Source organism: Paralichthys olivaceus, chromosome 19 (genome assembly GCF_024713975.1).
Source record: "Paralichthys olivaceus isolate ysfri-2021 chromosome 19, ASM2471397v2, whole genome shotgun sequence".
NCBI lineage: Eukaryota > Metazoa > Chordata > Actinopteri > Pleuronectiformes > Paralichthyidae > Paralichthys > Paralichthys olivaceus.
Genome location: NC_091111.1, coordinates 11,642,341 through 11,669,976, shown reverse-complemented (window position 1 = coordinate 11,669,976; position 27,636 = coordinate 11,642,341). Strand labels below are relative to the sequence as shown.

Below are 27,636 nucleotides of genomic sequence, written 5' to 3'. Positions count from 1 at the left end.
GCAGGGCAACAATGGCTCCTCATGCACGTCTTTGTTTCTCTGCCAGCACCTACACAAGTGTCTGAGCAAAATCATAGGTTTTTAAATCTTTGTGACCATTCACGTAAAAGATGGTCTGTTAGAAATTACCATAGTTATTATGTGATTTTTTCCTTCAAAATGATAAATATATTTAAATAAATCATATCTATAATTTTCATTGATTACAATTGTTCATGTAAATCTTCTATTAATGACCTCAGAACTAAATTATGAAATTTAGTGTAAAAGTGTAAAAATCCTCCTACATCCTTACATATTTAATATATCTTATACCATATCACATTGATATACACAGATATACACATTGATAAACAGCATAATCAAGTACAGCAATGTACTGTGTTATTATGTTATTATATCATATATCATATAGACACAACTATCTGGTCAGACGTACATTAGTCCCAGTATTTTATTGACACAAGGACCATTATCTGTATCGTAACTTCTTCCATTGTAGAAACATTAGAAATCCACTAAAACAAACCAATATGTTGAAACAACTGGGCTCAACATAGTTCCCATTTTGTCAATGTGCTCATGTTAGTAACAGCTGGGTACAGAACACTGTCAGTTCTCTCTTTTTGCCACTTGATGCCACTGGTGTAACTTCAAACTCAGACAGTGGTCAATAGGTTTTGTTTTATGGAGGTAATGAGCTCATATCAGCAACAGGCCTCATTTAAAAGAGGGAAAGCAGGAAAACATGAAAATGTTTGAATTCTGTAATTTGCAAACAACCCGTTCTTCAAACCAATGTTGAAGGGATCAACTTAGACTGTATCAGGATCACACTATAGACTGTATCAGGATCACACTATAGACTGTATCAGGATCACACTATAGACTGTATCAGGATCACACCATAGACTGTATCAGGTTCACACTATAGACTGTATCAGGTTCACACTATAGACTGTATCAGGATCACACTATAGACTGTATCAGGATCACACCATATGTATCTGGATCACATGATAGACTGTATTAGGATCTCTCCATAGACTATATCAGGATCACATCATAGACTGTATCTGGATCACACTATAGACTGTATCAGGTTCACACTATAGACTGTATCAGGATCACACTATAGACCTGATCTGGATCACACTATAGACTGTATCAGGATCACATCTGGATCACATCATAGTCTGTATCAGACCAGAGATCATCGTGACGTTTCACTCTTGACCGCGCGACGTTGAAGCGTCGCTGCTGCCGCTGCGGTGTGGCCCCGCCCCTCCCCTCCGTCAACAACTGGATCCCAGCTATTTGTATTTCCATCGCTAGCCCGCTCGCAGCGATCCAACCGCGGAGCAAACCGCCATCCCGGGCGGACATGTTTTCGTTTTCGCCTATTTGAGACACACACCGTCGACAGCCGGTGCCGATGTGCGGCCAGAACCGGCGCAAGGAGCCACGGAGAGCGGAGAGATCGGCCCGCACAGCGTCCTCTTATAGCCGCCGCTGAAGCAGCTAACGCGGCTAACACTTGACTGGAGATCAAGCTAGCTGGCTGGCTGACAGCTGGTCCGGCTAGCTCCGCGTCCTCAACACTAAAGTGGATTCACTCGCTGGAACAATGACTTGTCTCTGACAGTGGTGAGTATATTTACTGTGTATAATGACTTATTATCACTGAGTTATTGTCTACGGCTTGTTTTTTTATACCTGCTTTGCGAGCTAGCTAAAAGTGAGAGTCGGCTAACCGTCGGCTTGTTTGTAGCAGCAGCTGCACGGAGCCACGCCTGGGCCATTTAAACCATCGTTTATTTTCACTGTTTACATCCGGTGTTGCTTCGACCAGCCAGCGTTTAATACACTGACAGTGTCCGGTGTTGTAGCAGCTAATGTAAAATCACTGTTTTGGTTCACAGAGAGCACCGAGGCCCAGCTGGTTGTCACACTGGTGGAAGCAGAACCCATTACTAGCAAGGTGGGTCTGTGCAGAGTCTGCGGTGAAGTGGGTGAACAGAACCAACCAAGTGGCCCATGCCCTTAGATTTGACCTGCCACAGCTGCCAGTATGATGCCGGTAAGTGCACACAACCCCTGCAGTCCTTAGACATGAAAAAATGATTGATTATCATTTATTATTTTGAGATCAGTCCCTTTACAGCTGCTGATTGTGTTTTACCCACAATTAAACCCATTATAGAAACTGGAGCAGCCTCAAGAGGACTGTGTAATCTCAGGCAATTGGGATTATACATCCTTTACTTGTGATAGTCATGTGTTTCCTCAGCGTGAAATCGTAAATGTACCAGGTGCACATAAAGAGGGAAAGTTCAGTATCCTGACAATCCATGTTCACATCGTTCACACAAGATTATCCATCCATTTGCCTTCCCCGCCTCCGCTGTGCTAATCTACTGTGTAAGGGAGATCTGTTCCTGAAAGCTTAACTTTATCTCACTACATGCCTTTATCTGCAGCAGTGTCTCTGTGACGTGAGGCCATATAGCTGCAGGACATACATTTTTTTCATGTAGATGGTTATAGTTTCTGAAATGCAAAAAGCGCTTGTCACAACTTGACGAACAGAGATTATGGTCTTTGTGACTTCTTTATGCTTTAAGCACAAGGAATCTAACACTTTTTCTTCACAAGATTGAACACGCTTGTAAATATACAATCATGATGAGGTGGAATTACAGTGCTGTGTATGAGAATAGGATGTTTTATCTTTATACCCTCCACTTTCTGTGTAATGACAATGACCTAAATGGCACTCATGCCACATATTTAAATTCACTAGATCCAGATTTTTATTTGGATCTGCACAAAATTGCACACACTCATAAACATCATTCCCATAAACATGCCTGATTTGTTTTATCACGATCCATGAATTTTCTCTGAAAAATCAAAGAAAATGTCCTGAATCTTCTCCTTCATCTGAGACTCCACCAAACATGTTATGGTTTCCTACATCCTTCCATAAGTATTATGGTTATCCATCCACTGGTTTTTGTTTAAGTCTGGTAACTAACAAAGGCAGGTGAAAACATAACCTTGGCGGAGATAACAACGCTCTATATTTAAGGCAGTGGGTCCAATCAAGAACTTTTTTCCATCTGTTGTTTTCCCTGGTGTCATTGTTCAAGACGCTCTGTGTAGCAAAGAATAGAACACCTGAATGGCAACTCTATCGGAGCCCCGCTTTGTTGGGTCTTCTTTTGTTATGTTTAGTGCTGAGAATGCAGCGATAGACCGCACGACCCCTTTGGCCTTCAGCGAGGGGGGAACATGAACTTAAAAGCAGGATACGTTTACAGTCGGTTCAGTCAGGTGTCATCATGAACGAAGGCGAGTCAGTCTCGGATCAGTTGTGTTTTTACAAATGATTGGTTGAAAATGCAGTGTCACAGTAGCATTTTGTTTCTTGTCACATGCACAATTTCCGAGAGTCTATTAAGTTTGCAGGAGTGAGTACACAGCACTCTGTATTTGCCGCTGCCACCGATTTCACAGGATTGAGTGCGATGGCCGCCCGGGTGCATGTTTGTACCCTGTGGCACCGACAGGCTATCAGAGTCAAAGAGCTAGTCGGGCGGAGAGGCAGCCCCACCGCGTGCTTGCCTTCTCGCGTGACTCAAGCATCCAATGAGACCCTGGCAGATCTAGGTCTGTGTGGCTGCGTCGACTAATGCTCTGTTGTTAAGGGGAACTTCTGAGCTGAGTATATTGTCAAGTGGCATTAATCTCACACTACGGAGCCGGGCAGAGCGTGACGTACAGGAAAAATCTTACTGTTGCTTTTCATTTTTTGGGGGGCTTGTGGGTGTGCTGGTTTAAAACCGCCCCATTGTTGTTAAAAAGTAATTTATCATAAAAGTCATACATTTAATGGATGTAAGTCTTTTCCCCAAAGTCACCATCAACAGATGAAAAGAGTCAGTTATTCATTTATTTAACAGCTCCCACCTGTTTCAGCCTCCCACCTTTTTTACTTGTAAAATAAGAATCCATTATTAATAAGTTGTTCTTAATGCCGTCCTCCTTAGTCAGCTCTCAATCAAAGAGACACATGTTTTTTTAAACAGCTCGTTGAATCTTGCAGGGACCTGCTACTTTCTCATTTTTTGACTCATTCTATTCAAGTAAAAAGAATATAGAATGGTAATAAATATGAATAGTAATACACATAACCTCTATTAGAATTAGTCTTTAATAGCAAAGCGGCTGTCATTAAAATTGGGTCTGTGGCTCAAATTTGTAGCCCTGAAGCATCTTTTTGAAATTCTGTTGCTCGTTTTATACTTGTACAGCAGTGTCCTAACTCGGCTTACAGAAAACCTGGCAGATCAGAGGGTTCTTTTTTTTTTTCACTGTCATTTGTCACGTTATGACCTCATCTCTCCTCCATATGGTTCAGTGCCATTTTTAGCCAGATGGCCAGCGTTCGGCATATTTGGGCTGCATGAACTGTCCAGATTAAAGGCAACCTGCGTGTGTACTCAATGAAAGGGACGATGAAGTGTTTAGTGTGCTCACGTCAGATGATTCAGTAAAATCATGCCTAATTCTGGTCATAATGTGATGGTGAACTTGATTTTGGGGAAAATTCCTCCAGCGGATAAGTTTAGGAGTTCCATTTATCCTTGTTTGTTTTTATTCTGTGCCGTTTTGAGAAAAGTTTTGTGCTCTCAGGAAACACATTAGTTCTGTTTTCTCTGTGGTTTGCCTCCTCGTGAGCAAATGAGTGACAGGACTGGTGAGAGGAAATGACTGTTTGAGTCATCCTACTAGAAGATCGGACCAGTCAAGCATCTCTCAGAGTCTCTCAAAAGTTAAATGATGAAAGCCCCTACCTCCACATGATGCCCACTCAAGCGTTACGCATCAGGCACGAGAGGCAGACGATGTGTTTCTCGTCATGTTTGGCCAACATAAAGTGGACAGATGATCCCTGTCTTGAGTCTACTTGATAGTGTCCCGACCTGCCCGCCAGTCACAGCTGTGGTCAAACTGCTCTCGACTAGTTGTTGGTGATGCAGCCACTTGCACATCCCGGGGACACTCCTCCAATAGGACGACTTGCTGGCGTCCACCCCCTCCTCCCACACCCGCCGCCCTGACTCCCTCTCTATCTCTCTTGCTATTTGTTTCTCTTCATCTCTCCCTCCCTTCTTCCCCTCCCTTCCTGAATCTCACATACAGAAAGTGTTCTTTTTTTTCCTCCCAAGTCTCCTCCTCCGCACTTTTCTAACTCGCACGCCACTTTCGGCTTCAGAGGTCCGCTTGGCATGGCATAACTATTAAGTCTCGCAAAAGCGGCGGTGCTACGATGAAGAGGTTTGTGACAATAGTGTTGCGTGGCCTCGTAAGCCTCTCCAAGGAGAACCCCATTTGGGCGAAGGAGCACCACCGGCTGCCGAAGAAGGACATCAGGAGGAAGCGGAGGGCGGTCAAGAGAGCCAAGAGCATGGGTAGACGCAACTTAGTGAGGGCGGTTTGTATTTCTTCAGCGGTCAGCAAGCTGAGCCACTGGAGTTTCTATTTTTCTGCACTTTCACTCTTTGGACATATATTTTCCTGTCGATGCAGAGTTGTATTTGATAATATTCCATGTGGGCTGTCTGCGATGGTTTTTGGTTCGGCACAAATTTGCACTTCATTGTGTTTGATTGGTTGAATGCTTGTGCTGATTGAAAGTTTATTTACTAACTGAGCCTATGGTCTAGTTATTAAATTTTTTTACATTACATTTTCTAATGTATGTTATTTTGTACATGAACATGATTGTATATAAGTATGCACAAATTGTCCCCTACACTGATTTGCATCTTAGAATTTTCACCAGAAGAAATTTAAATAATGGCATCAGTGTTATCTGTGTTCAGACTGGCCTCATTGGGATCTGTTGTATCTTATTATGCAGCTGCTTGCACTCCAATATCCCTTGGGGATTAGCAAAGTAATTATCAGTAAAGTATGGACATAACAGCATATTTACATATATATGTAAACAAATCTTTTTGCTATCAATGGTCTTGCACATAAGGTCCCAAAAGTGACGTCCATCACTGGTCTCTGGACATAGACAAAGGCAGCGTGAGCTCAGGGATGGTGTGGTATGGATTGACGTCTGTTGGATTTGCCTAAAGAGATGAGATTTGCTTCGACTCCAGTACCATTTCATTACCGTCAGTTTTTGCCTTAATGTGAGCTGTTACAATCCTCATTAGCTGAGTGGAAGTTGAACAAATGATCTTATTGTTCCTGTGGTGCTGCTGCAGAAAATGTCAATGAATCACAAAGCTGCGTCATTACAGAGGATGAGTCACTTTGTCTCTGAGAAAGTGCAGGATTCATAACCTATAGGCACCTCTTTGACCACAGCTAGATTATTTATGTGGTAGAGACGCTGATAAATATTATAGAACTGCAGATGCACCCTGAGGCCACATACACAGTCACACACTTCACTGCTCTGCCTTCTAAAATGTGCTTGTGTAAAAATAATGCAGGTTATACTTTTTAAATATTTGTTTGTCATTAAGCAAAGTTGATTTGAAAGAATCATCATGTCCCTGAAAATTGAACGACCCTTGAAAAATGAGTCATTTTTCAACAGTGTTTGTTGGTGATTGAATTTTTGCCCTTTTGCAGGTGGTCTTTTCTTTTGTTGCAATTTTCCGTTGATTTAGTTTGATGCTGTAGCCTAAAGTTCAACACTGTGAGCCATATGATGACAAACTGGTGTGTTCATTGGACTAGATGGTCAACGTGGGATTCAGACGGCATTTTGATGTATAATTTATATTACTTGTACAATCACTGTGAAGTTGGAATCACAGTGACTTTGGTTCAAAATCTTCACTGTTATAGCAAATTCAACTAGTGAACCATTTACTAGAGATGCCTCTGATATATGGAGAATCCAGATGTCCCCTTTACTGGATGAAATCACATGCAACTTGCACTTAGGCCACAACAAACACATTTTTATCAGAACACATTTGAAATCCCCTTCAAATGCCTTGCTTTGTTATTGATTTTTTCATTTCGGGTCTCTCATCTTGCTCATCACAGATCTGTTGTTGTGCAGTGACACTACACTGTAGTGAAGCAGGAAGGCACACCTCAACCCCCTGCAGAGCTTTGTGCTACAGAAAACAATGACAATCTGTCTGTTACTCCATTGCTGCATTTGACTGGCTCTCACCTGCCATGAACCCAATTACACAAGAAAACATGCTTTTCATTTACTGCTCTTTTCGTTGTGTTTGTTTTCTTAATTCAACCAAATTGTTGAATCATGTCAACAGAGGATCCTATTTTTGTTGCCAAATGACGAAAATGAATTCATTGGTTTACATTTTTTTCATGTCTTACAGGATTAAATTAAATATTAAACCCAGTGAGTCAGGACTTTGCCAAGGCTGAATCTTCTTAGATATGTTTTTATCAGCTCGGACCATCTGGATTTAGGGATTTTTTTTTTCTTCCTTTTTTGCCTTCCTCCAATTTTCCTCCTTGAGGAGTAATGTTGGAGGTTTTGGATCTCGTGTGTGTGTGTAAGATTACATACGTATTTTCTGATAGAGAATTCATTCATCATCAATTCATAGTCATATCTCAAAAAAATTGTTTTTGAATATGAGAAGCTAGCGCTCATTTTAAATGCCTGTATTTATAATTTAAACAACTAAAATGAGAATTGTTGCCACCAAATGTGCAAAGCTGATGTTAACTTCCTACATTTACTAAAATAAACCTAGCTTTTGTTAGCTTAATTTAGTTCATGTTGTAAAATATTGCAGTTTAAACCCTAATCATAATATTGGTTGAAAAAAATCATAAAAATAATAAATTGATATTTTCTGTTTATTGATTTCCTGTCAACTGGTTGATTCATTGATGAATCATCTCAGCCCTTATATTCAAGCTGAAGATTCAGCCTATACATTCAGTGCCATATGGATCAGTTCAAAGGTCTTCTGTATTTTGCAGCTACATTTCCTGGTGACGCTTCTATACAAGTTGACTGAGGTTGTGTTGTATAGTCTGATAATTACAGGTAAAAAGTAAGACTTGGATAATAAGTAAACTTGGATAAAGTTCCATACAAACTACCTCCAGGCTTTTACACATACATTTATATATGTGTATAAACATTTTTTATCTATGTGTAAATAGATTTTCAGTTCCCTCTTATTTCCACAGTCAACAAGTCTTGACAAAGGTGGTCTTTGCTCTGACTGTTAAAGTGATTGCAGACAGAAGCATGTGAGGACTTGCATCTCTATGTGTTGCCTGTGTATGTTCAACACTATGGCAGGCCTTAGTCATATTGAGCAGAAATGTTGCAGGCACAGGCACGAGACCACCAGCAGCTTAAACTAATATCTTTATGTTTTTATTCAGAAAAAAGTATTTTGAATTCCTGCTCGGGATATGTGTCACTGTGGTTTTATGTTATCACAAGTTTTGTTCATCTTTTCATGATCTAATGTGATGTCAAATACTTTTATAGAGCGTCAGTGGGATCATTAATCACCTCTTTATTCCTCTTTCAGATGATATTGACAGTGTACCTCAGCGATGGGGAACAGGCCGTGACTGAGGTGCCCATCACCCCTGAGACGACGTGCCGCGATGTCGTCGAGTTTTGCAAAGAGCCCGGCGAGAGCGGCTGCCACCTGGCTGAGGTCTGGAGAGGCAACGGTAAGAACCGGATGAAGCTGTGCTGCTTGCTATTATCTGAAATTCAGAATTGCATTTCTCTCAGGAAGCAGTGTTCAGTGCTGTGTTAAACAGAATGAACAGAGGGTGTCGTCAGGAATGCGTGAAGGTGAAGCAATCTGAAACTCTTTTATCACAGAGCTTTACACCTCACTTACATGCACCAGAATTTAATTTTGTGAAGCAGTAGCCTTTAGCGCTCCTCATTAATGTAGAAACAACCACTCTATTAAAGAAAGTTCAGGAGCAGAACTGGGCCATGCTTGATTTTCTGATTGGAAGAAAATCACACCAAAGCCTTAGACAAGGCCCAAGTTACACACCCTGAAAAAAAGAAAAGTGTTTTTAAAAAAATAATTTAGCAGATTAGCACAAACCTCTTGAAGTATAACTTTTATTGGTCAGAAAAGGGTTACGTGCCAGTACAAACCACACTGTCACATCAGATTCTCCTCAGCCCAAACGATTTGGTCCCATCGTCGTCATCGTGCTGACAAGCCTGGTGTTATCAGCGATTTTCTGCTGTGGGGGCCACTCCTCCACTGAAAACAACGTCCCAGCCAAGAGCTTTATTAACCCCCGTTATGCAATCGTGTTCGGCTGGTGTCTGACAATGCGGCTGTCGGCCCCTGAAACCTCCTAAAACCGCTCTGTCTTTGTGTCTGTCTCTTTGTCTCTTGGTCTCTCTGAGCCCACAGCGCTTTGTCCTCTTAAAATGCCCAAAATAACTTTTCTTTGAAAACCTCATCCAAAAAGTCATACCCACAAACAGCTGGTAGCAGAAGTTGGCTCAGATAAAAGTGTCCAGTAATTGGTGTTGTTCTCAAAGTGATTGTGATGAACCAGATAATAGACACACACACTTTCCCTTTGCGGCCATGCTGCTTTGTTTGAGGCACCTGTACTGTGGTTTAGTTAATTTTATCAAGCAGTATTGATTAATTAATTAGACGGTCTGGACTACAGAGGATTTCTGTTGAGTTGAAGCTTAGCCATTACCTCTTTAAAAAAAAAAAAAAAAAAAAAAAAAGGTTTGTCACCGGCCCAAGAATGATCTACAAGCCTTTGATTCATCTTTTGAAACCATAAGAATGGGACAGTCTAGTTGTGCCGTTGTGACACAATCTGTGTATCAGCCTCTGAAGGATGCAGCCCCTGACCTGAGAGACAGCTACAGAATGTCTATTTGACTTATTTATTGTGTAAGTGTCTAATTAATCAGGTCTGGACTTAACGTCTTTTTCCCACTCAGAGCGAGCTATCCCCTTCGAGCACATGATGTACGAACACCTGCAGAAGTGGGGGCCACGGAAACAAGAGGTCAAGTTCTTCCTGCGGCACGAAGATTCACCAACTGAGAGCAGCGATCAAGGTGCGTACTGGCTGGAGGATTCCCTGTCAGCTGTGTATTCTCTCTGAAGGAGAATGGAAGGTTGGCTGCTGCTCAGCTACAGACGCTGCTGTCAATGTTTATTTTTCTCCTTGTCTCACCCTGGTATCGCTAGTCTTTCCCAACCTGGGTTAAAATCAAACCATGTGTGGTGTGTTTATTCTTTCTTTGAACCAAGTCATAACAGTACAGATACTCCAAACACCTTTTTTTTATGTGGAATGCTTTTGTAAAAAAGAGTCTAAAAGGCTGTCTAAGATGAAAAATCAAGGTGTCATTGATGCTTGATGGGGCATGTCGAAGGAATAAATCCTCGCACACACAAATCGCATTAACACAAATCTTTTTGTGTTTGTGTTTGGATGGAGTTTAGCCACATAAAAAGCCAGGTGTAAAATGCAGCCAAATCCTTCACCCTAACCAGACCTGTACAAGATCAGAGACTCACTGTGGTGCATTCATTTGTCTTTGAAGTTAGTCGGTTTATTTTTTATTTTTGGCCAGTTTTCTATCTTTCCCTGTGTCCTTTACATGATTTATTCTCATCTCTCCATTAACTTTGACTTGTGTGGCTTCAGTCAGCAGTGCTCGTCCCAGTTCTCAAATCTGTCTGTCATGTGCAATCATGTCAGTGACATTTCAAACTATTCCTGACAATGGTTGTTGTCTCTGAATCTGCGCTCGTCTGTGTGCACTTGTGTGTCTCTGCCCTGCCCGTGTTTGTGACGGTGACTGTTTCTCTTTGCAGGGAGTCAGCAGTCTCAGGATCAGACGAGTCGCAGGAGTGGAAACACTGGAGAGAAGCACAATGAGAACGGGGTGAGACTTCATTAGCTTTATCTAAGTGATGTTTAAATAGAAATGGACTTGAAGTAAGTACGTCATCTGGGTCCCCTCTTTTCATTGGTGGGTTGGGGTTAATGTCACAAGCTGTGTTTTGACTACAGGAGCAAGGTACCTTTGCAGGAACTGTTTGCTTTTCCACCATAGGGACCAGGGTTTAAAATATATTACGGGGAAATCTTTATACCCCCAAAAAATCTGTGTTCGCAGGGTAGCAGTGTACAAAAATACAGGAACTTTTGTGGGTGGGACTTGCAGTGCTGGATATGCCTTATTGGTTGAGTATTCCAGCGTCTTATTTTAGCTGTTTAGTAGCTCATAAAATATGTTTCCTCACATTAAGTTAGCATTTCTGGTGTTGAATGAATTCAGTGGTAACAACTTCATTGTTGTATAGTCATCTGTATTACTGTCATCTGGTGGATTGGAGAGGAACATCTAGCTCATACATTAGTGGGCACATTCCCCTTGTTTTCTATGGTATTTAGGAAACGTTGGCTAACGTGGTTTATCCTAGCTGGTGTTATGACATTTAAAAGTGTTGTCTAGTTGGTGCATCACAATAATGACATATAACTCATTATGTCTGTGGATATATAATGAGTCTGATATGAAGCTGGTGTTTGACAGTGGCCTCACAGTCCCTGGTGTCAGCAGATATTCCATTTGCAGACTAGGTCAGTGTTTCCCTTTCAGGTACATGTTCGTCTTTAGCTTCAGGATCAGTGTGCTTAGAGAGGCGAGTGTCTCTCATAAGAGCAGCCTCTGGCATGGCAGCCTTTCTCTCTCCAACCATCTGTCCCAGATTTCACAATACAAAGTGTTGCGGTCAAGGAATCCTAACTAATTCCACCTTGAGGGTGGAGGGTAGAGTCCAGCACAGCAGGGGATTGAGGGGCAGTGGTGTTTGTTTTTAAAGAAAAGAGTCTAGCAGTGCAGCACAAGAGCAGTCAGAAGTCCTTCCTTTATTATCCTGATTGATCATCTTTTGACCCTACTCTTGAGGTAAAACATTTTATAGATCAGCTATTGCTCCACTCTCCAAGCCAAACTCTCTTTAACCACTGCCAGTATCATGCTACTGACCTATTGAAACCTACACCATGTCATGTCATGACAAGACATCTATTTTATCATCATTCATTCACTCAGAGTAAAACTTGATCAGATGCATGACTGGCTCCCCATAACCTCCCAAGTGCTGAGGCTCGTATGTGTCCGAGTTTCTTCCTAATATCTGATTTAGAGGATTATACCAGTCGGCCTGCTGGATGATATAACAGGTCCTAAGAGGATCATTGCTTTGGCTTTTCCACGGGCTGCTGCCCAAACCCTAGGGGCTCTCTCTCCACCAAGCAGAGTAGATCATCCTCTGAGAGCGACGCTGCCTCGTAAAGAGCAGAGGTGCCTCAAGGGAATGATCACACGCAGTTTCAATTTTTTTTATATATATATTGTATATATATATATGTCTCACAATTTTATCTTCCATAATTGATGACTACAGCTTGTTGGCAACACTGAAACATCTCATTTCATTTGAGAGCCGAAATGATTAGTCACTCAACCACTTTTAAATCACAAATAAATCTTAATTTTATCAAAAAAATGATTATGGCCATAAAATGTTGAGTAATAGTGAAAAATATCCCTCTTTCCTTGAGCACAACACGGCATGTGACACAATAAGAAAGAAGACCATCTCATTTTGATTTGAACGACAGGATCAGACGAAGGATGCAGGCGACTTCAGCGGTGTCCTCTGAAGGCTTTGTATTAATTCAGATCATTTTTATTCTGAAGCTTAATCCTGACAATATGACATTTTTAACCACATTCAGTTAGCTGTGTACGGATCTATACAGCCAGTGGACAGGAACACAACCAAGAAAATTCGGCATTCATACGGAGTATTATCGTGAACATGGAAAACACGACCCCATTTGAAGGCAGCAGCTCACTCTCTTTGTCCATGGTCTGCTTAGTTGGGTGTTTCTCCAACTCTCTCCATCACTGTCTGTGTGCGCGTGCGTGCCTGTTTCTCCCTTGGGTGAATTGTCACTTGTCACGCACCAGTGGCTTCCCCCGCTCTCTCCATGTTGGTAAGGGTTGAGTCACCTCAGACATTTTTAAATCTAAATGATCTAAATGTCTTAATAAATACCAGGTCGGGGAAACGCTGTTGTGCTGCGTGTCTTCTGAAATGAGATGACCTATTAGATGGATAGTATTGTTGCCTCACTTCACAAAACCATAAAACTCAAATGACTTCAGAAAAGAAGCCTGTTTTATCCAGAGAGAGAGAAATGTCTGCCTCGTCTTATCCAGTAAGGGCAGTGCATGAAATATCTTTGCCTTTTGGATGTCATGTGTGTCCTTCTTTTATGGCTCATATCAAGCATACATTTAATGTCGTCATCCTTCCAATGCCTCTTACTAATCCTTTTACTTTTAAAATGCTGTACTCAAACCACTGTGCTACATTTATCAGTATTATTTGGGGGGCACAGTGACATTTCCTGTGTACTGTCCCCTCTTTGAAAACACTTCCTAAAGGCAAATGTCTGGTAAAACTTGGGACTGTATCCTCTACAGATCTTTTATTGAAGAGTAGTCTGCCAGTGTGTTGACTGCAACTGCTTTAAGGAAATCCAGAAGTGTGAAGGATGATAGTTTGAGGGTCCAAACAGAATTGAAGGTGATAGCCACTAGTCGTCCTCTATTCTGTGATCTGAAAAACATGTGATGTTTATTTCTGGCTCAAGAAGAGAATTTAATCTTCACTGTTTATGAAAGTGAACCAATTTCCCAGTTTCTTCATCAGGCTTTGTGAAGGTAGACAACATTTCTGGATTGCACATGTTGCTGATTTAATACATTCATCATATATTTATTCATCTGGCTTTATTAAAACATTCACTTGTAATAACTTAAGATTCTGGGAAATCAATTTCTCGCATTAAAACCTTTCGTCCACATGTAAAGGTACGTTTTCACAATAGATCTGAAGAATTTGAATCAGTAAATAATGTGAAGCCTCTCTTTAATCAAAGGGAGTTGTCTAGATTGAATACCATATCTAATATCTAACTAAACACCGGAATCTGATTCATGTTTTATTTTGCTGTAGCTAAATTGTCTTCTGGTAACTCTTTGCACTTGGGTGATGTAGCTTCCTCTGTCTGTTGATATCTTCACTGTATCAGCTCAGTATTCTCCTCAAGTGATGGTGATCTGAATCCTCCGTCATGTATACAAACACGGAGTGACACATTCCCCTCAGAGCCTCGACTCTTCTTCATCACAATTACAGTCCCATCATAGTGATATTTGGAGCCTTGTTGTGGAGGAAGTGAGAGTCTGACTCTCACTGCTGTTACGTCTGCCGCCGTGTGTTGTTGACCCTCTGGCTGCTGAAATCAGACAGTGTTCCGAATCATTGCTGCAAATGGCTTTTTGCATAACTTGTTTCTTTGAACCTTTTTTGTTTTGTTCCTGCGCAACATTTTTAGCTTATGTAACTTTTTATGCCAGATGTGATTCTCTGCTCGTACCCTCTTGAATATTAGCTCTAAAATTGCTATGAAAACCCCAAATTAACATGAGTGTTGACGGCTTAAAGAGCCAAGTATCTTAAATAGTTTTTCTCCATCTTGGTCCTCTAAAGCAGCTTCGTCTCTGCTCTTCTACTGCAGGATGAAAAATATTCAATGAAATGTTGTTGTTTTTTTGTGATTTAGGTGGAGATCATTGGGAAAATGAGGCTTTGCTTGAGGAACAAAATTTGAATTTGTGTTTCTCTTGATGAATCTTAATCCCTCTACAATGTTTAAAAAAAAAAGACCCAGCACCAATGAGTATAACCTCACATTTGAAAGTGTGTGTGTGTGTGTAGGTGGGGAATCAGCGTGTGGAACTCACGCTGTCAGAGCTGCAAGAGATGGCCACACGGCAGCAGCAGCAAATCGAGGCTCAGCAGCAGATGCTTGTGGCGAAGGTAACATCCTGTCTTCATTCTTTTGCCTTAACTGTGATTCAATACCCTGAATATTTGAATGGTCTTAATTCAACCTATGGAAAACAGCATGTTGTAGGAATTTGCCAATCATGGACAGTTCAAGAGGAATTTATCTCATTATATTAGAAATATTAGAAGAAACTGATGTAATCATAGAGTCAAAAATGCTGTTTGTAGACAGACTAATAATAGGTTGTCTAATTTAGCATTTTGTGTAATGTAGAGCAGAGCAAATAAAGGAAGGAAATGTGAGGATTTAAATAAAACTAAGGTTTTATTCAATCAGAAAATCATTTTCATTTAATTAAGATAACAAAACAGGAGACGTTTAACCCAGAGCCAGATCAACAAAAAGGAGTGCTGAATTAATAACACAAAAATATATAATCTACTATCTGGGATGCAGTGGCCAGCTGCCTCCACTTCCCCGATGGCCTCCAGCTCCACCCAACCAGGAACCTGCAATAAAACACGACAACGCCACAACACACAATAACACTGGCAGAAGCCCTGGGGCTGTCACACATACTGTACAAGGGTGGTTGGTGAAGTGCAGGTCATTACTTCAAGGCTGCGGCAGGCCAGGTAATTTCAGGACAGCCTCGAGCCTCTCTGTTAGACAGAGAAATAGACGAGTGCTCCACTACTGTGAAACAAAGAGTACCATCATGACCTGAAACATGGGGCAAATGGTTACGTAACAAATGAGACATGACGCCATATGAGTCACTGTGCTGGGACTGTCCACTCTGTCAGAATTTATACTTCAGGCTTAGAGGAACTCATGCACAGACTGTACAGCAACATCAAACACTGAGGATACTGATAGATTTCACCCTGGAGTTTGGTGGCAAACTTCCACACAAGCAGCCCCTCCGTCAGTCTCTGTGGCGTCCCAGTGCTCTAACTCAGTCTGACCACTGTGCCTGTGGTTAGCTGCCGGTCAGTCATGCAAGACGAAGCCCACTGAAGACCCGACGATAGAAAGACTATTTATTGGCTTTGTTATGGTGTCTGAGAAGTAGGCCCACTTGAAGCCCCTGCAGTCATTTGGAAACCTGGGCCTGTCAGCTCCTATTTTAGGACCTTAACTGGAGCAATTCTCAGTTGGGTAGAGAGATGAAGTCATCTGACCCCGTCTTCAGCCTTCAGACAGTCTTGACATAGCGCAGCATTTCACTTAGTGCATACAGTAGAAAGGTTAGCCCAGTTTTACGACATGTCTGATGTCTTGTAAGCTTTGGGACGGTGTCATGCTGGTTTCATATCCATGTTGTTTTTGACTTGTTGACCAGACAGAATGTTCAAAAGCTTTTGTCATTAATTTTTATGTACAATCTTGCAGTAAAACACAATTTTGAACCTTGAATTTACATCTCTGTCTCGTTCTATGCAGGAGCAACGTTTGCGTTACCTTAAGCAGCAGGAGCGGCGTCAGCAGCAAACCGTATCGGAGAGCGAGAAGCTGCAGAGGCTAAAGGAACGCGTGGAGAGCCAGGAGGCAAAGCTGAAGAAGATCCGGGCAATGAGAGGCCAGGTGGACTACAGCAAGGTCATCAACGGCAACTTGTGTATGTACACTCACAGTATGTACATGATCTGAGCTTCAGCTCACTTTAAGATGAGGATTCACACGTTTTCAGACGCATCTAACCCGATGACATCAATTAATTGCTATCACCCCACAGTGATCTCACTGATTGTACTGTTCCTCCAATGCAGCTGTAGAGATTGAGCAAGTCAGCAGCTTGTTCCAAGAGAAGCAGGCAGAGTTACAGTCAGCTGTGCTAAGGGTGGAGCAGCTCAGCCTGCAGCTGGAGGACCTGCGGAGAGGAAAGCTAAACGGCATACAGACCGTCTTGGGTGGCCAAGTAACCGGCGCCGCAGCCCTGGAGCTCCGTAAGCTCTACCAGGAGCTTCAGGTAAGTGCAAAATCTCCTGAATGCTTTTATTTGTTCCGCTCTCCATCTTGTTCTGGTCAATCAGTTCATGTGTTTGCCTCCTGGTTTTTCATCCTCAGATTCGGAACAAGTTGAACCAGGAGCAGAACAGCAAGCTGCAGCAGCAGAAGGAGCTTTTGAACAAACGCAACATGGAAGTGACGCTCATGGACAAGCGCATCAGTGAGCTGCGGGAACGCCTCTACAAGAAAAAAGCTGAGGCACGTCAAAAAGAAAACCTCCCTGTAAGACTAGGAGCACTTAACACACCTCCTCCTCAGATTGTTTTGGCTAAAATGCTTCTGACAAAAGTCATTGTCTCCTTAAGACCTCACTTCAAACAAGTTGTTCAATTTAAAATGAAAAATTGAAATCCTTCTTGCTTTTCCAGTCAAGGAAACATAAAGAGAAAATCATTCTGCTGATGTTTCTGTTTGAGACTTTTCTGACTCTCTCCTCTTACAGCTGAACAGAGCCAACGGGCCTCCGTCTCCACAGCCAGCTCCTGGGACTCTGGGGCGCGTCGCCGCTGTCGGGCCGTACATCCAAGTCCCTGTATCGGGCCGACAGGAAGGAGGCTACACCATGCCACCCGATCCACTGAAGCCTCAGACCCTGGGTGTCAATAATCAAGCCAACCACGGCCGCACCAAGTCAGGTTGGAATAGTCCCATAAAATTACATTTGCAATGCATTTTGAATGAAGCACAGCTGTAATGGACACCAGGTGATTTTCTGTCTTTAGGATATATTTAAATTTTCCTCATTACATAAGCAGGAAGTGAAGTTAAAGTAGGAAACAACAGCTGAGAAGTTTTTTTCCTACATTCAGTACAAACTAGTTTGGCTTCATGTCGTCCCAGTTGCAGAAGTCTTACACCACTACATATTTAACACATCTTGCATGAACACCTTGTGACTGAAATTCCCTCATGGGCCTCAGCTGTTATTTGTTTCCTTCCCCTACCTGACTTCTCATGAATTCTCCGCCCGGACCTGATCTCTGCAATTTCTTTTGTTTCCTCCCGCTCTAACCTCACTCTCTTTCCTGTGTTGTGTAAACCGTGAATCCCTCCCTTCTCTGTCTTCCTCCTCTCATGTGTCTGTGCTGTCCTGTCTCTGTGACGTCTCTGTGTCACTGTGGGGTTGGTGGGTGGTGGTTGGGTGGGCAACTCTCCCGGGGCAGACGGTGTGCGAAAGCCTCCCGGCCCTTGGAAGGTGTCTGATTTAGACATCGTTGTGGACCCGGTACCCCCGTCCTTTCCAGAATCACACCCAGGCCCTGGAGCCTCCACTGGCTCTGACGGCTCGTCCCGTGAGTGCACTGTGCCACACAAGCAGAGAGATGGCGCTCTCTGAACCTTCTCTCTCGATCTTAGCACAGGATCCTCAGCATGCGCTTGAGTTTTTACCCCATTTTTTTACAACCATATCCTGTCACAGTCATATCAGCTTATTTCAAGATAAACTAATAGCTTGTTTCTTGAATTGGCCGGGAACATAAAGCCTGGGTTCTTCCATATCACAGCATGATCTCCATACAGGCTATTGCTGTTTTCAAATCCCACAAAATCAGTCAGATTTAAAAGATGATGGGACATTGATGATTTTCTCCACCAGTCTCAGAAAAATTGATTGAAAGCATTGAAGGAGATTCTTGTTCGGCATCTTTAAACTTTCCTGCCTGTGCAGCAATGGAAACAATACACGTTGATTTAATTTGGAGTGTGTTCACTCTGGATCGTGTGATTACGTCAAAATGCTCAAATACCATCTTGAAACACTCTGCTGCCACCTGCAGTAGGGATGCCACGGTTGGACATTTTCCCACAGAGTAATAAACTCATGACAACACCAGTGTTACCAATTACACTGAACATTATTAAAAGAAAAGACGTGTGTTGGCTCAGTGTCTACGGAGCTCTTACTTTGATCTTTTTAATCAATTTCTATTCTGTCTTGTCCAGTTTCATATTGATTTGAAAGATTCTTTTTTAACACTTTTCATAATAACATAAAAGTCCTTAGAACTTGGAGTTCTGCTCTGTCATTGAAGAGTGTACAGATGTCTCTCGGCCACTCACGCTCTCTGTCTAACACATCTGTCCCGTTAAAACAATGATCTTAGACTCACAGATTTTATGTCTATATAGATTCAATGCAATTGTTGCCTGAACACTGTGTAACACAGAGCACCATGGCATCCCTACTCTGCGGAGGTTTTACACTCGTGATTGTCGTTGACATTCCCCGTCAGCGACAAAGCACACTGCTGATCCTGTGTGTGTTTGTTCACTTCTGAGAAGGTTCAGGGCCTCAATGAGTTCACACATTAGTCCTGAATATTTGGGCTTTGCTCTAATTTCCCCGCCTGTCTAACCTCAACCTTTATGCTACATCCTCACAACAAGTAGGCTATGAGAAGCAGTTTTAGTTGTAACTTTTCATGCACAAGGAATTTTTAACTTGTACATGTTCAATGTTCATTGAACATCAAATTTCACTTGTAATAACACATCAAGACCCAGATCAACCTGTTTCTCTGTTAGACTCTGGTTAGTGTTGGTAGAACTGGTTCACTGTTAATCTGTGTACAAATTTATACAGACCAACTATAGATTATGTTGACTATTTAACAACAGGATATATATAGAGAATATCTTAAATAGAAAAATATATTAAAATTGGCATTAGGGTTTCTGGAATCCCATCAAACTGCACCAGTATCGCTGTTGTTTCACTGTTTCTTCCTGTTTCCATCTACTTTCCTTTCACCCTGTCCTCGCTGACTAAATATGCATTTTCTTATTTTGCAGATTTATTTTCAGACAAACAGTGCTGACATTAGCAGCAGCACTCATTGTACATCCATGAATCTTCTACTGAATTGCAAATAAGTTGCTATTTACCGAGAATGATTGACACATGCACATGGTAGTTTAATACTAAATAATACTAAATACATTCATTATCATCACTGCTGCGAAGTGAAGGCTCAGGATTTTTGTCCTATTGATCAATAACTATGTTCTCTTGAAACCTTTAGTCTGTGGTGAAGAAGAGTAGAAGAAGTTAGGAAGACTTAAAAGAAATAAAGACATTTTTTGATGTGTTTGGCAACGTGGACCTTCAACAGAGGATGGACAACTGAATAATAAATAACTGACGATAAATAGGAAAATGATTGATGATGGGAAATATTTATATATTGTAAAAGCTTTTTTACGGGAATAAGAAAATTAGAATTCTGGTTTGACTCTTCTCATCAGGTGTTTATAAATTTGAAAGATGCCAAATTCAAATTCACAGAAAAGCAACAAGAAGAGTTTGAGTAGTGTCTGGTTAATAGGATAGACTTCTCAAAATCCTGAACCCTCCATCAAATACCAATCCTGGGTCCAAATGGTACAACAAACCTGCAGAACGTGTTTAAAGTTGTACACATCCAGATGTAATTGAAATGAAAATCACAAATGTTCTACTGTGCGTAGCTGATAATAAACCTTTTCCAATATTAAAGATAAAATACCATTTAGACCTGGTTCTGGTGGACAAGAGGCTCCTGCTTCTTCCATCCCGTCATTCACTGGATATGGTCTTTATTTTCTCCTCTGCATCTCTCTCACTGTGTCCTGTTTGTGCCGTAGCTAATGACGCTGGTTGGCCGACTCTGGGTAAGACGAACTCCGCTCTAAAACCTCCTGAGAGAAGAGACTCGGGGTCTGATACCCAGGGAAAAAGCCCCCCCTCAGGCTCGCCAGTCGCTCCAAGTGCAGAAAAGGTTGGTCGACTTTTTAAAAAAAAAAAATTTTTAACCCCAGGGATGGAGAAATTGAATTGAACCTTTAGGTCTCATTTCTCTGTCTGTAATTCGATTTTCCGTGTTTGATGCTGGTTGTTTCTCCACAGGTGCTAGAACCCAAAATGGTCGTCTCCTCCCCTGTCATATCCAAGCCACAGCCGCCTCCCTATGGCTCCCACCTCATCTCTGCGAACTCCGCCAGCTCCTTGGAGCGCCGAAAGGATGCGCTGCCTCCTCCTCGCCCACTCCCAAACCCGCCAGCTCCCGCTTGGCCCCGCACCCCCTCCTCCACAGGCTCATCCTCCCAGCAGATCCAGCAGCGAATCTCGGTGCCACCGAGCCCCACCCTACAGCCCAACGTGCCGCTTTTCCCTCCCGGGCTGAGCGAGCGTCTCGATCCACCGCCGGCTGTGGCAGTACGGCCTTTCATCCCAGACAGAGGGTCGCGGCCTCAGTCGCCCCGTAAAGGTCCACCCACCATGAACTCCAGCTCCATCTATCACATGTATCTCCAGCAGGCAGCGCCAAAGAGCCAGCCACTCAAGCCTGCTCTCAAAGCCGGTGAGTGTTGTGTTCGAGCAGATGCTCCAGTACAATATAGACCTCACTGTGAAAGTTCAATAGAGAAAGTGGGTTTTGATGATTGATCATTACAGTGGAAACAGCTGCTTATATGATTGAATGATACAAACGCTGTTTGAGTTACTTGCTAACATTAAAACAATTAGTCGGCTGTTGATTTTAGGTCTTTTCAATGGGTCAAAGTTAAAGTGTGGATATCTGCACCAGGTTTAGAGAAAGATGTATTAATATTTATTATTTACAGATTCAGGTTGTGTTCGGTGACGTTGGCTGGGCTTACTTCTTGATTTTTTACACTACACACAACTGTAATCAGGGAAAACATGTGGGTTGGCTTTGGACACAAAAAACTGAACGACTTTTGGTTTTGGGTTGACCATATGATGTGAACTTGTGAGCTTTTGGATATAGACCATAGACACACACATCATATTAATCTGTTAATTGATAGAATGAATAGTAGACTAATTTATAGACTTGTGAATAATGGTTGGCTGCTGCTCTAATTTCATTTACCTCAATTTTATTTCCTCTCCTTGTCTCCAGTTTACGGAAAGCCTGTACTCCCCTCTAGCTCGACACCCCCCTCGCCTCTGCCTTTCGTTCAGGCAGGCGGGGCCTTCCCATTGCTCCAGGGCCCACCTGGCGGTGACGACACTCTGGACGGAGAAATTGACGATCTCGAGGGCTTCCAGCACCTGGAGCCCTCAGCGCCTCCTCCCAGCGTGGAGAACATCCCACGACCACTCAGCCCTACGAAGCTTACACCCATGGTACACTCCCCGCTGCGCTACCAAAGTGACGCCGACCTCGAGGTGCTCCGTAAAAAGCTGGCCAACGCCCCGAGACCCCTCAAGAAGCGCAGCTCCATCACAGAACCAGAGGGCCCCAGCGGACCCAACATCCAGAAACTGCTCTACCAGAGATTCAACACTCTTGCCGGAGGGATCGAGGGAAATGGAGTCAGTGGATCAGGAGGAGGCAACGGTGCAGGGAACGGAACGCCGTTTTATCAGCCGGCCAATCCTCCTGGATATCTGGGAGGGGACTCTCTGGCTGATACAGACAATGGCAACCTCCCATCCGGAATGCCGCTACCGCCGCCACCTGGGGCAGAGGAGCTGGGCTCTGAGGCCCCACCTCCATCTACCGACGCTAACGACAACGAGCCGCCCTCGTCGCCAGAAGGGCTGGAGGATCCCGCTGAAGAGGAGGAAGCAGAAGACGACAATAACAACAACGTGGGAACCTCGGAGGCGTCGCTGCCGAGCCCGGTGCTGGAGGTCACCACTCCAGAGGAGAGCGGCATGGCGGCCTCACAGCCTCTGGTGAAAGACGCATAAAGACACAGACTTTACTGCAGTGAATCAGTTCCTTTGTGAATGAATACAGGTGTAACTTGTGTTTTCTCTCTGTTGTTGCAGGAGAAACGCACAAACCTGAAGAAGCCGAACTCCGAGCGCACAGGTCACGGCTTCAGAGTCAAGTTCAACCCTCTGGCTCTGCTGCTCGACGCCTCCTTAGAGGGAGAGTTTGATCTCGTCCAGAGGATCATCTACGAGGTTTGTTGTGTTTATTTTCATCTATGAAAGTTTTGTTGAAAGATTATAAATGGATTGATGGAATCTGTGACGTCCGGGCTTTCATATGATGCAGCTTGTGTTAGCATGAAGTAGTATAATCGTCAGGGCTGGTTTTGTGGACGTTTGCAGTTTGTGTGTTTTTGCGACTTTCTGATTTAGTTGCTTTTGTTTTGTTTAGGTAAAAATGGTTGTCATGGGCGTTTAGCTTCTACTGTTATGTCCATATTGATTAAACATTATTTCTTATATGTTACCTCGTCTGTGTCTGTAATGTCCACTGCATTGCCGGTGACCTGTTGGGTTGAAACCTGCAGAAACCCTGACGTCGGACACATGCTCATCTTGTCTTCTTTCTCTTCCAGGTGGAGAATCCAAGCACTGCCAACGACGAGGGCATCACACCCCTGCACAACGCCGTGTGCGCTGGACATCACCACATAGTCAAGTTCCTGCTGGATTTCGGCGTGAACGTCAACGCTGCCGACAGCGATGGATGGTGAGTCTGAGGAGAGAGATGACGGTAAACTCTGAAGACATTTTAATTTTACGTGATCTCACTGTTTGTCTTCCTGTTTGTGTTCACCCGGTCAGGACTCCGCTCCACTGCGCCGCTTCCTGTAACAGCGTTCATCTCTGCAAGTTGTTGGTGGAGTCGGGCGCGGCCATCTTCGCTAGCACCATCAGTGATGTGGAGACTGCGGCAGAAAAGTGCGAAGAAATGGAAGAGGGTTACATCCAGTGCTCCCAGTTTTTATACGGTGAGAAACAAAAAAGTAATCAGTCCAAATTTTGTCTTAAACTCCTCCAACATGTAAAAAAAAACAACTGTGTGGCAAATCTGTTTCTTTACTGAAAGTCGTAGAACATTCTTGTGAAAAATGACGATTGATGGCTCAAAAAAAAGTGTCTCGATCGCCACCAAACTAAAATTTCAAGGTAGACGCCAAATAGGTTTTTCTCAAAGACGGTTGTTGTGACAAGTTTGATTTTAATTCGTTATTTGATGCTATAAGAACAGGATGAAATTTCATCTATCTTTATTAACTTTAAACTTTTGAAACTTTATTTATGTCTTTATTGATTTGTCCAAGACTTTCGTGATATTGACCGTTGTCTGTTTTGGTCCGTCTCTGGTGCAGGTGTTCAGGAGAAGTTGGGTGTAATGAACAAGGGGACAGTTTACGCTCTGTGGAACCATGATGCTCAGAACCAGGACGAGTTGTCGTTCAGCGAGGGGGACGCCATCACCATCGTGCGGCGACAGGACGACCGCGAAACCGATTGGTGGTGGGCGCGACTGGAAGTCAACGAGGGCTACGTGCCACGCAACCTGATCGGGGTAAATACAGAGTGCACCATTGGTCTGGGAAAACGAATGCTCACTACTTATATTCATTGATTGATTATTTTCCACCCATTTCAAGCCAGAACCTCAAAGATTTGCTTGTAGTAGTTTTTAACTTGAAATTTGAGAAGAGGATTATATAAAGATCAATAATAATAGGAAGTGAATGAATTTGATTTATCGTCTTTCTTGTGTCGCATTATTTGTCACTTCAAAAAGGAGAAGAACAGCACATAATGGAGCTGGAGCAAAACAAGACATAAAGTCAGTTATAACATCATGTGATCACAATTTAGTCACGTGAATCATTTCTGCTCTTCTCTCTGTTCGTCTCCTGCAGCTCTATCCTCGCATCAAACCTCGTCAGCGCTCGCTGGCGTAGCGTCTCTCACTGACCTGTGGCGAACAGCTGGACCAGCGACAAAAACCAAGAGCAGAGAACAAAAAGGAGCGCAGTGCTCCGACTTCTCCCCCGTGGCCATAACCTCTCACCCCCCCCACCAACTCCCACCTCCGAAAAAACCACCGGCATTGTGCTTCTTTCAAAAATCCTTTTCCTTTGAAGCAGTCGGCACTGAACTCTGACGCACACATATTTCCATCGCATAGACACACACACACACACACACACACACACACACACACACACACACACACACACACACACACACACACACACACACACACACACACACGATGAAATGCAAGCACTCCACACACACACACACACCTGTCAACTTGTCTGTTCATTGTCCCAATTTGATTTTTCTCCCGGCTCAGTGTCAGCTCTGTATCAGACGTGGACTTGAAGAATAAAACACTAATCCCTCATCTCAGTATTTCTTGCAGTTCTCGCTCTTCTTCAGTCGTCTTCTCCCTGAAGGTGCCACCGGTTTATTTGCGTTTGTATGATGACGAGAAAAATCTTCGTTAATGGTAAGAAATTTCTGTGATGCAGAGTTTTTTAATGTCAATTTAATCCCCCTGCACGAAGAAACACTCACACAGTGTTTTCACCAAAGATGAAAATATATATTTTATCTCAGCGCCTCCCTAAGACCCTGCAGAGAGGCAGAGGTGTGACGGCTCCCAAACGTTCAGGTCCTTCCAGATTTTCTCACGGAGTAGGAAAATGGAAAACTGTAAATCCTCAGTGTTAAGGCCACAGACCAGACAAAACAAATCCAGTGTATGAAAGCAAAGATGAACAAAGATTTCACTCATGACCAAAACGTGACCGGTTTGTTTACTCTGTGTTCAGCTCAAGATGTTTTGCTGCAACATGAATAGATTTGAAATGAGGCTCCTGACAATAATCTGTTTTTCTCTGTTACATATTTCAAGATGTATTAAACAGTTTGAATCACCGACTGTATCTAAAGATGGACGACACGTCTCCACTTCCCTCCACTCTCCAGAAATGAGGCCAAAATATCCTGGAATCGAACTCTGCCATCTTGTACTTGGAGCCAAGTCTCTCAAGGTCCGTCGATACACATGCACGACCAAACACACTTAAAACCAATCTTACTGGAAAAATCAAAAAAAACAAAACACAAACCATCTTAAAAAAAAAAAAAATTTGACGTGTACTTTTGGACCATGTCCCATTTGCAAACATGGAAGAGGCAGGATATATTACCTATACTACATCCAGCCACCAGGTGGTGATCAAGGCGCTTTGGCTTCACTTTTGTGGAGCCGTCATGTCGTCCATCTTTATGAGCAGTCTTGATATTTGCATTGTGTTTATATTTCCGTGCTGCAGTTTAGATTTCGTCATTGGAAACGGATTTAAAAAATCATCAGTATTTCATTTACCAAAAAAAACTTGCCAAATATAACGAGAGAGTATCTGAATGGAAGATTCAAACCTTACACATCTGTAACTTTTGGTATTTCAGGGATTATTAAATGGGAAATAATCAGCCAGAATAAGTTTGATCAAAAGTTTGAGTTATAAATTAAAAGATTTGATCTGATGCAGGGGCAGAAAGGTTTTTATCATGAATGTTATTGTCAGATGAAGTTTTTTATCGATCAAATCATTCACAGTATGAATCACGTTTCTAATTCTTTCAGTTAAAATTTTCAATCTACGATAAATCTAATCTCACTATCTGCATTTTAAGATTTTTGCCTTCTTGTGATTTAACTTGACAACGTGTAAAACAGAGCAATGAAACCGACACTGGAATCATCAGTCGGACCATCTCACCATTTAAGTTCATTTAAATGTTTCCGTCTACCAGCTGCTACGTTTCTCTCGGGTTCTAACTACGAACTTCACTTTCACACACTTAAATCTCAGGACCGACACGGTGCTGCCGACACTGTTTCACCACTAAACTAGTGATCGTGTTTCTGTTTTTATTCTCAGCCAACGTCACCTTCATACGAGCAGTGAACAAAACTGAATTACTGTCCAGGATATATGCTCATTAGTTACTGATGCATGAAGATGATTGAAACAAAGGTTCGGATTCAAAGTTTGACCCATTCTCCTCCAGTTCAGCTCTGACACTAATAATCCGAGTTATTATCCGTCACTGACCATCAGAGTCCAGCAGCTTGTTCTGAACCTCCAGTGACTTGAGTGTGCGAGTTCATCACGGTGAACGGAGTGCGAGGGGATGAGTCACATGTCTGTTTTCTGTATGAACAAGGTTTTGTTTTTCTGTATAAACACTGTAACTCACACATGACTCAAATAATGTAAATGTGAACAATAAAACTGAAGCTCTGGCATGAACAGTGTCACTCAGTGTTGTTTTAACAGAGGAACTAAAAATACACAAGTGTTTCATTTGATAAAATGTAGAAATACTGTATGAAGCCAGTATTAACCCTGGGTTAAAGGGACATTCTAATCATTGTAATCTTCAGACGATTACTTTAGCAGCAAAATGCTTTAAATAAATAAACAAATGCAAACAGTCAATAAACATAATTGTTAATATTATGGGACTTAGTCAGTCGTTCTCTGTGCCACCCCCCCCCTCTCAGCTTTGCCTACTCTGTTGCAGTGACCCTGTATGGACCACAGGGTGGCAGTCTAACAGGCTTCTTTTTTCTCTCTGTAGAAACATGATCATGAAGAAGGAACATTTAGTGATTCTCATTCTGATGTAACTGACATGTGAGCGACGAGTGCGGAGAATCTGTCGGATCCATTAGATGGAGCCATGAGCCCGTTTACTACGAGGGTCTTTGATGTTCAGCCTCTTTAAAACATTCTGTTCGGCTTTCATTTGTTTCTTGATTTATTGTTCTGTTCTTTTTAAAGGTTCAGATTTTATTCACGTCTTTCTTACTCTGTTGTGTATTTTAAAATTCCATCAACGTTACTGATATGGCAACAAAGAACTGAATCTTTTTTCTGTGCAGACTCATGGAG

The 27,636-nt window shown here is 42.6% G+C and overlaps 1 protein-coding gene across 15 annotated transcripts; it reads left to right on the top strand.

Moving 5' to 3' along the window:
* The first annotated feature begins 1,265 nt into the window (after window positions 1-1,265).
* Window positions 1,266-26,991, top strand: ppp1r13bb (protein phosphatase 1, regulatory subunit 13Bb). Of its 15 annotated transcripts, XR_011239266.1 has the most exons (20): window positions 5,296-5,500; window positions 8,571-8,718; window positions 9,989-10,108; window positions 10,875-10,945; window positions 14,865-14,966; window positions 16,384-16,558; window positions 16,710-16,909; window positions 17,008-17,172; window positions 17,393-17,585; window positions 18,114-18,242; window positions 20,575-20,708; window positions 20,837-21,290; window positions 21,858-22,639; window positions 22,736-22,873; window positions 23,257-23,390; window positions 23,486-23,652; window positions 24,034-24,233; window positions 24,580-25,175; window positions 25,584-25,722; window positions 26,620-26,991. XR_011239266.1 is itself a non-coding variant. In XM_069514521.1 (19 exons), the coding sequence occupies exons 2-19, from the start codon at window positions 2,072-2,074 to the stop codon at window positions 24,619-24,621; spliced, it is 3,363 nt and encodes a 1,120-aa protein (XP_069370622.1). In that variant the 5' UTR covers window positions 1,266-1,647; window positions 1,923-2,071; the 3' UTR covers window positions 24,622-26,991. The 15 variants fall into 15 exon arrangements, 9 of the variants coding, with proteins under 9 accessions (XP_069370622.1, XP_019953126.2, XP_019953125.2 ...); XM_069514521.1 differs by lacking the exon at window positions 5,296-5,500 and adding exons at window positions 1,266-1,647; window positions 1,923-2,080 and having other exon boundaries at window positions 24,580-26,991; XR_011239269.1 differs by lacking the exons at window positions 5,296-5,500; window positions 18,114-18,242 and adding exons at window positions 1,278-1,647; window positions 1,923-2,080 and having other exon boundaries at window positions 25,584-26,991.
* The last annotated feature ends 645 nt before the right edge of the window (window positions 26,992-27,636 follow it).

What these genes read in the sequence shown, in the direction of transcription:
- ppp1r13bb (XM_069514516.1), top strand. Translation starts at nt 5,336, where the DNA reads ATGAAGAGGTTTGTGACAATAGTGTTGCGTGGCCTCGTAAGCCTCTCC. An exon ending in CCACGGCCGCACCAAGTCAG is followed by an intron (nt 17,586 to 18,113) that starts GTTGGAATAGTC and finishes CTCCCGGGGCAG; the next exon opens with ACGGTGTGCGAAAGCCTCCC. An exon ending in GCTGCCGACAGCGATGGATG is followed by an intron (nt 23,391 to 23,485) that starts GTGAGTCTGAGG and finishes TCACCCGGTCAG; the next exon opens with GACTCCGCTCCACTGCGCCG.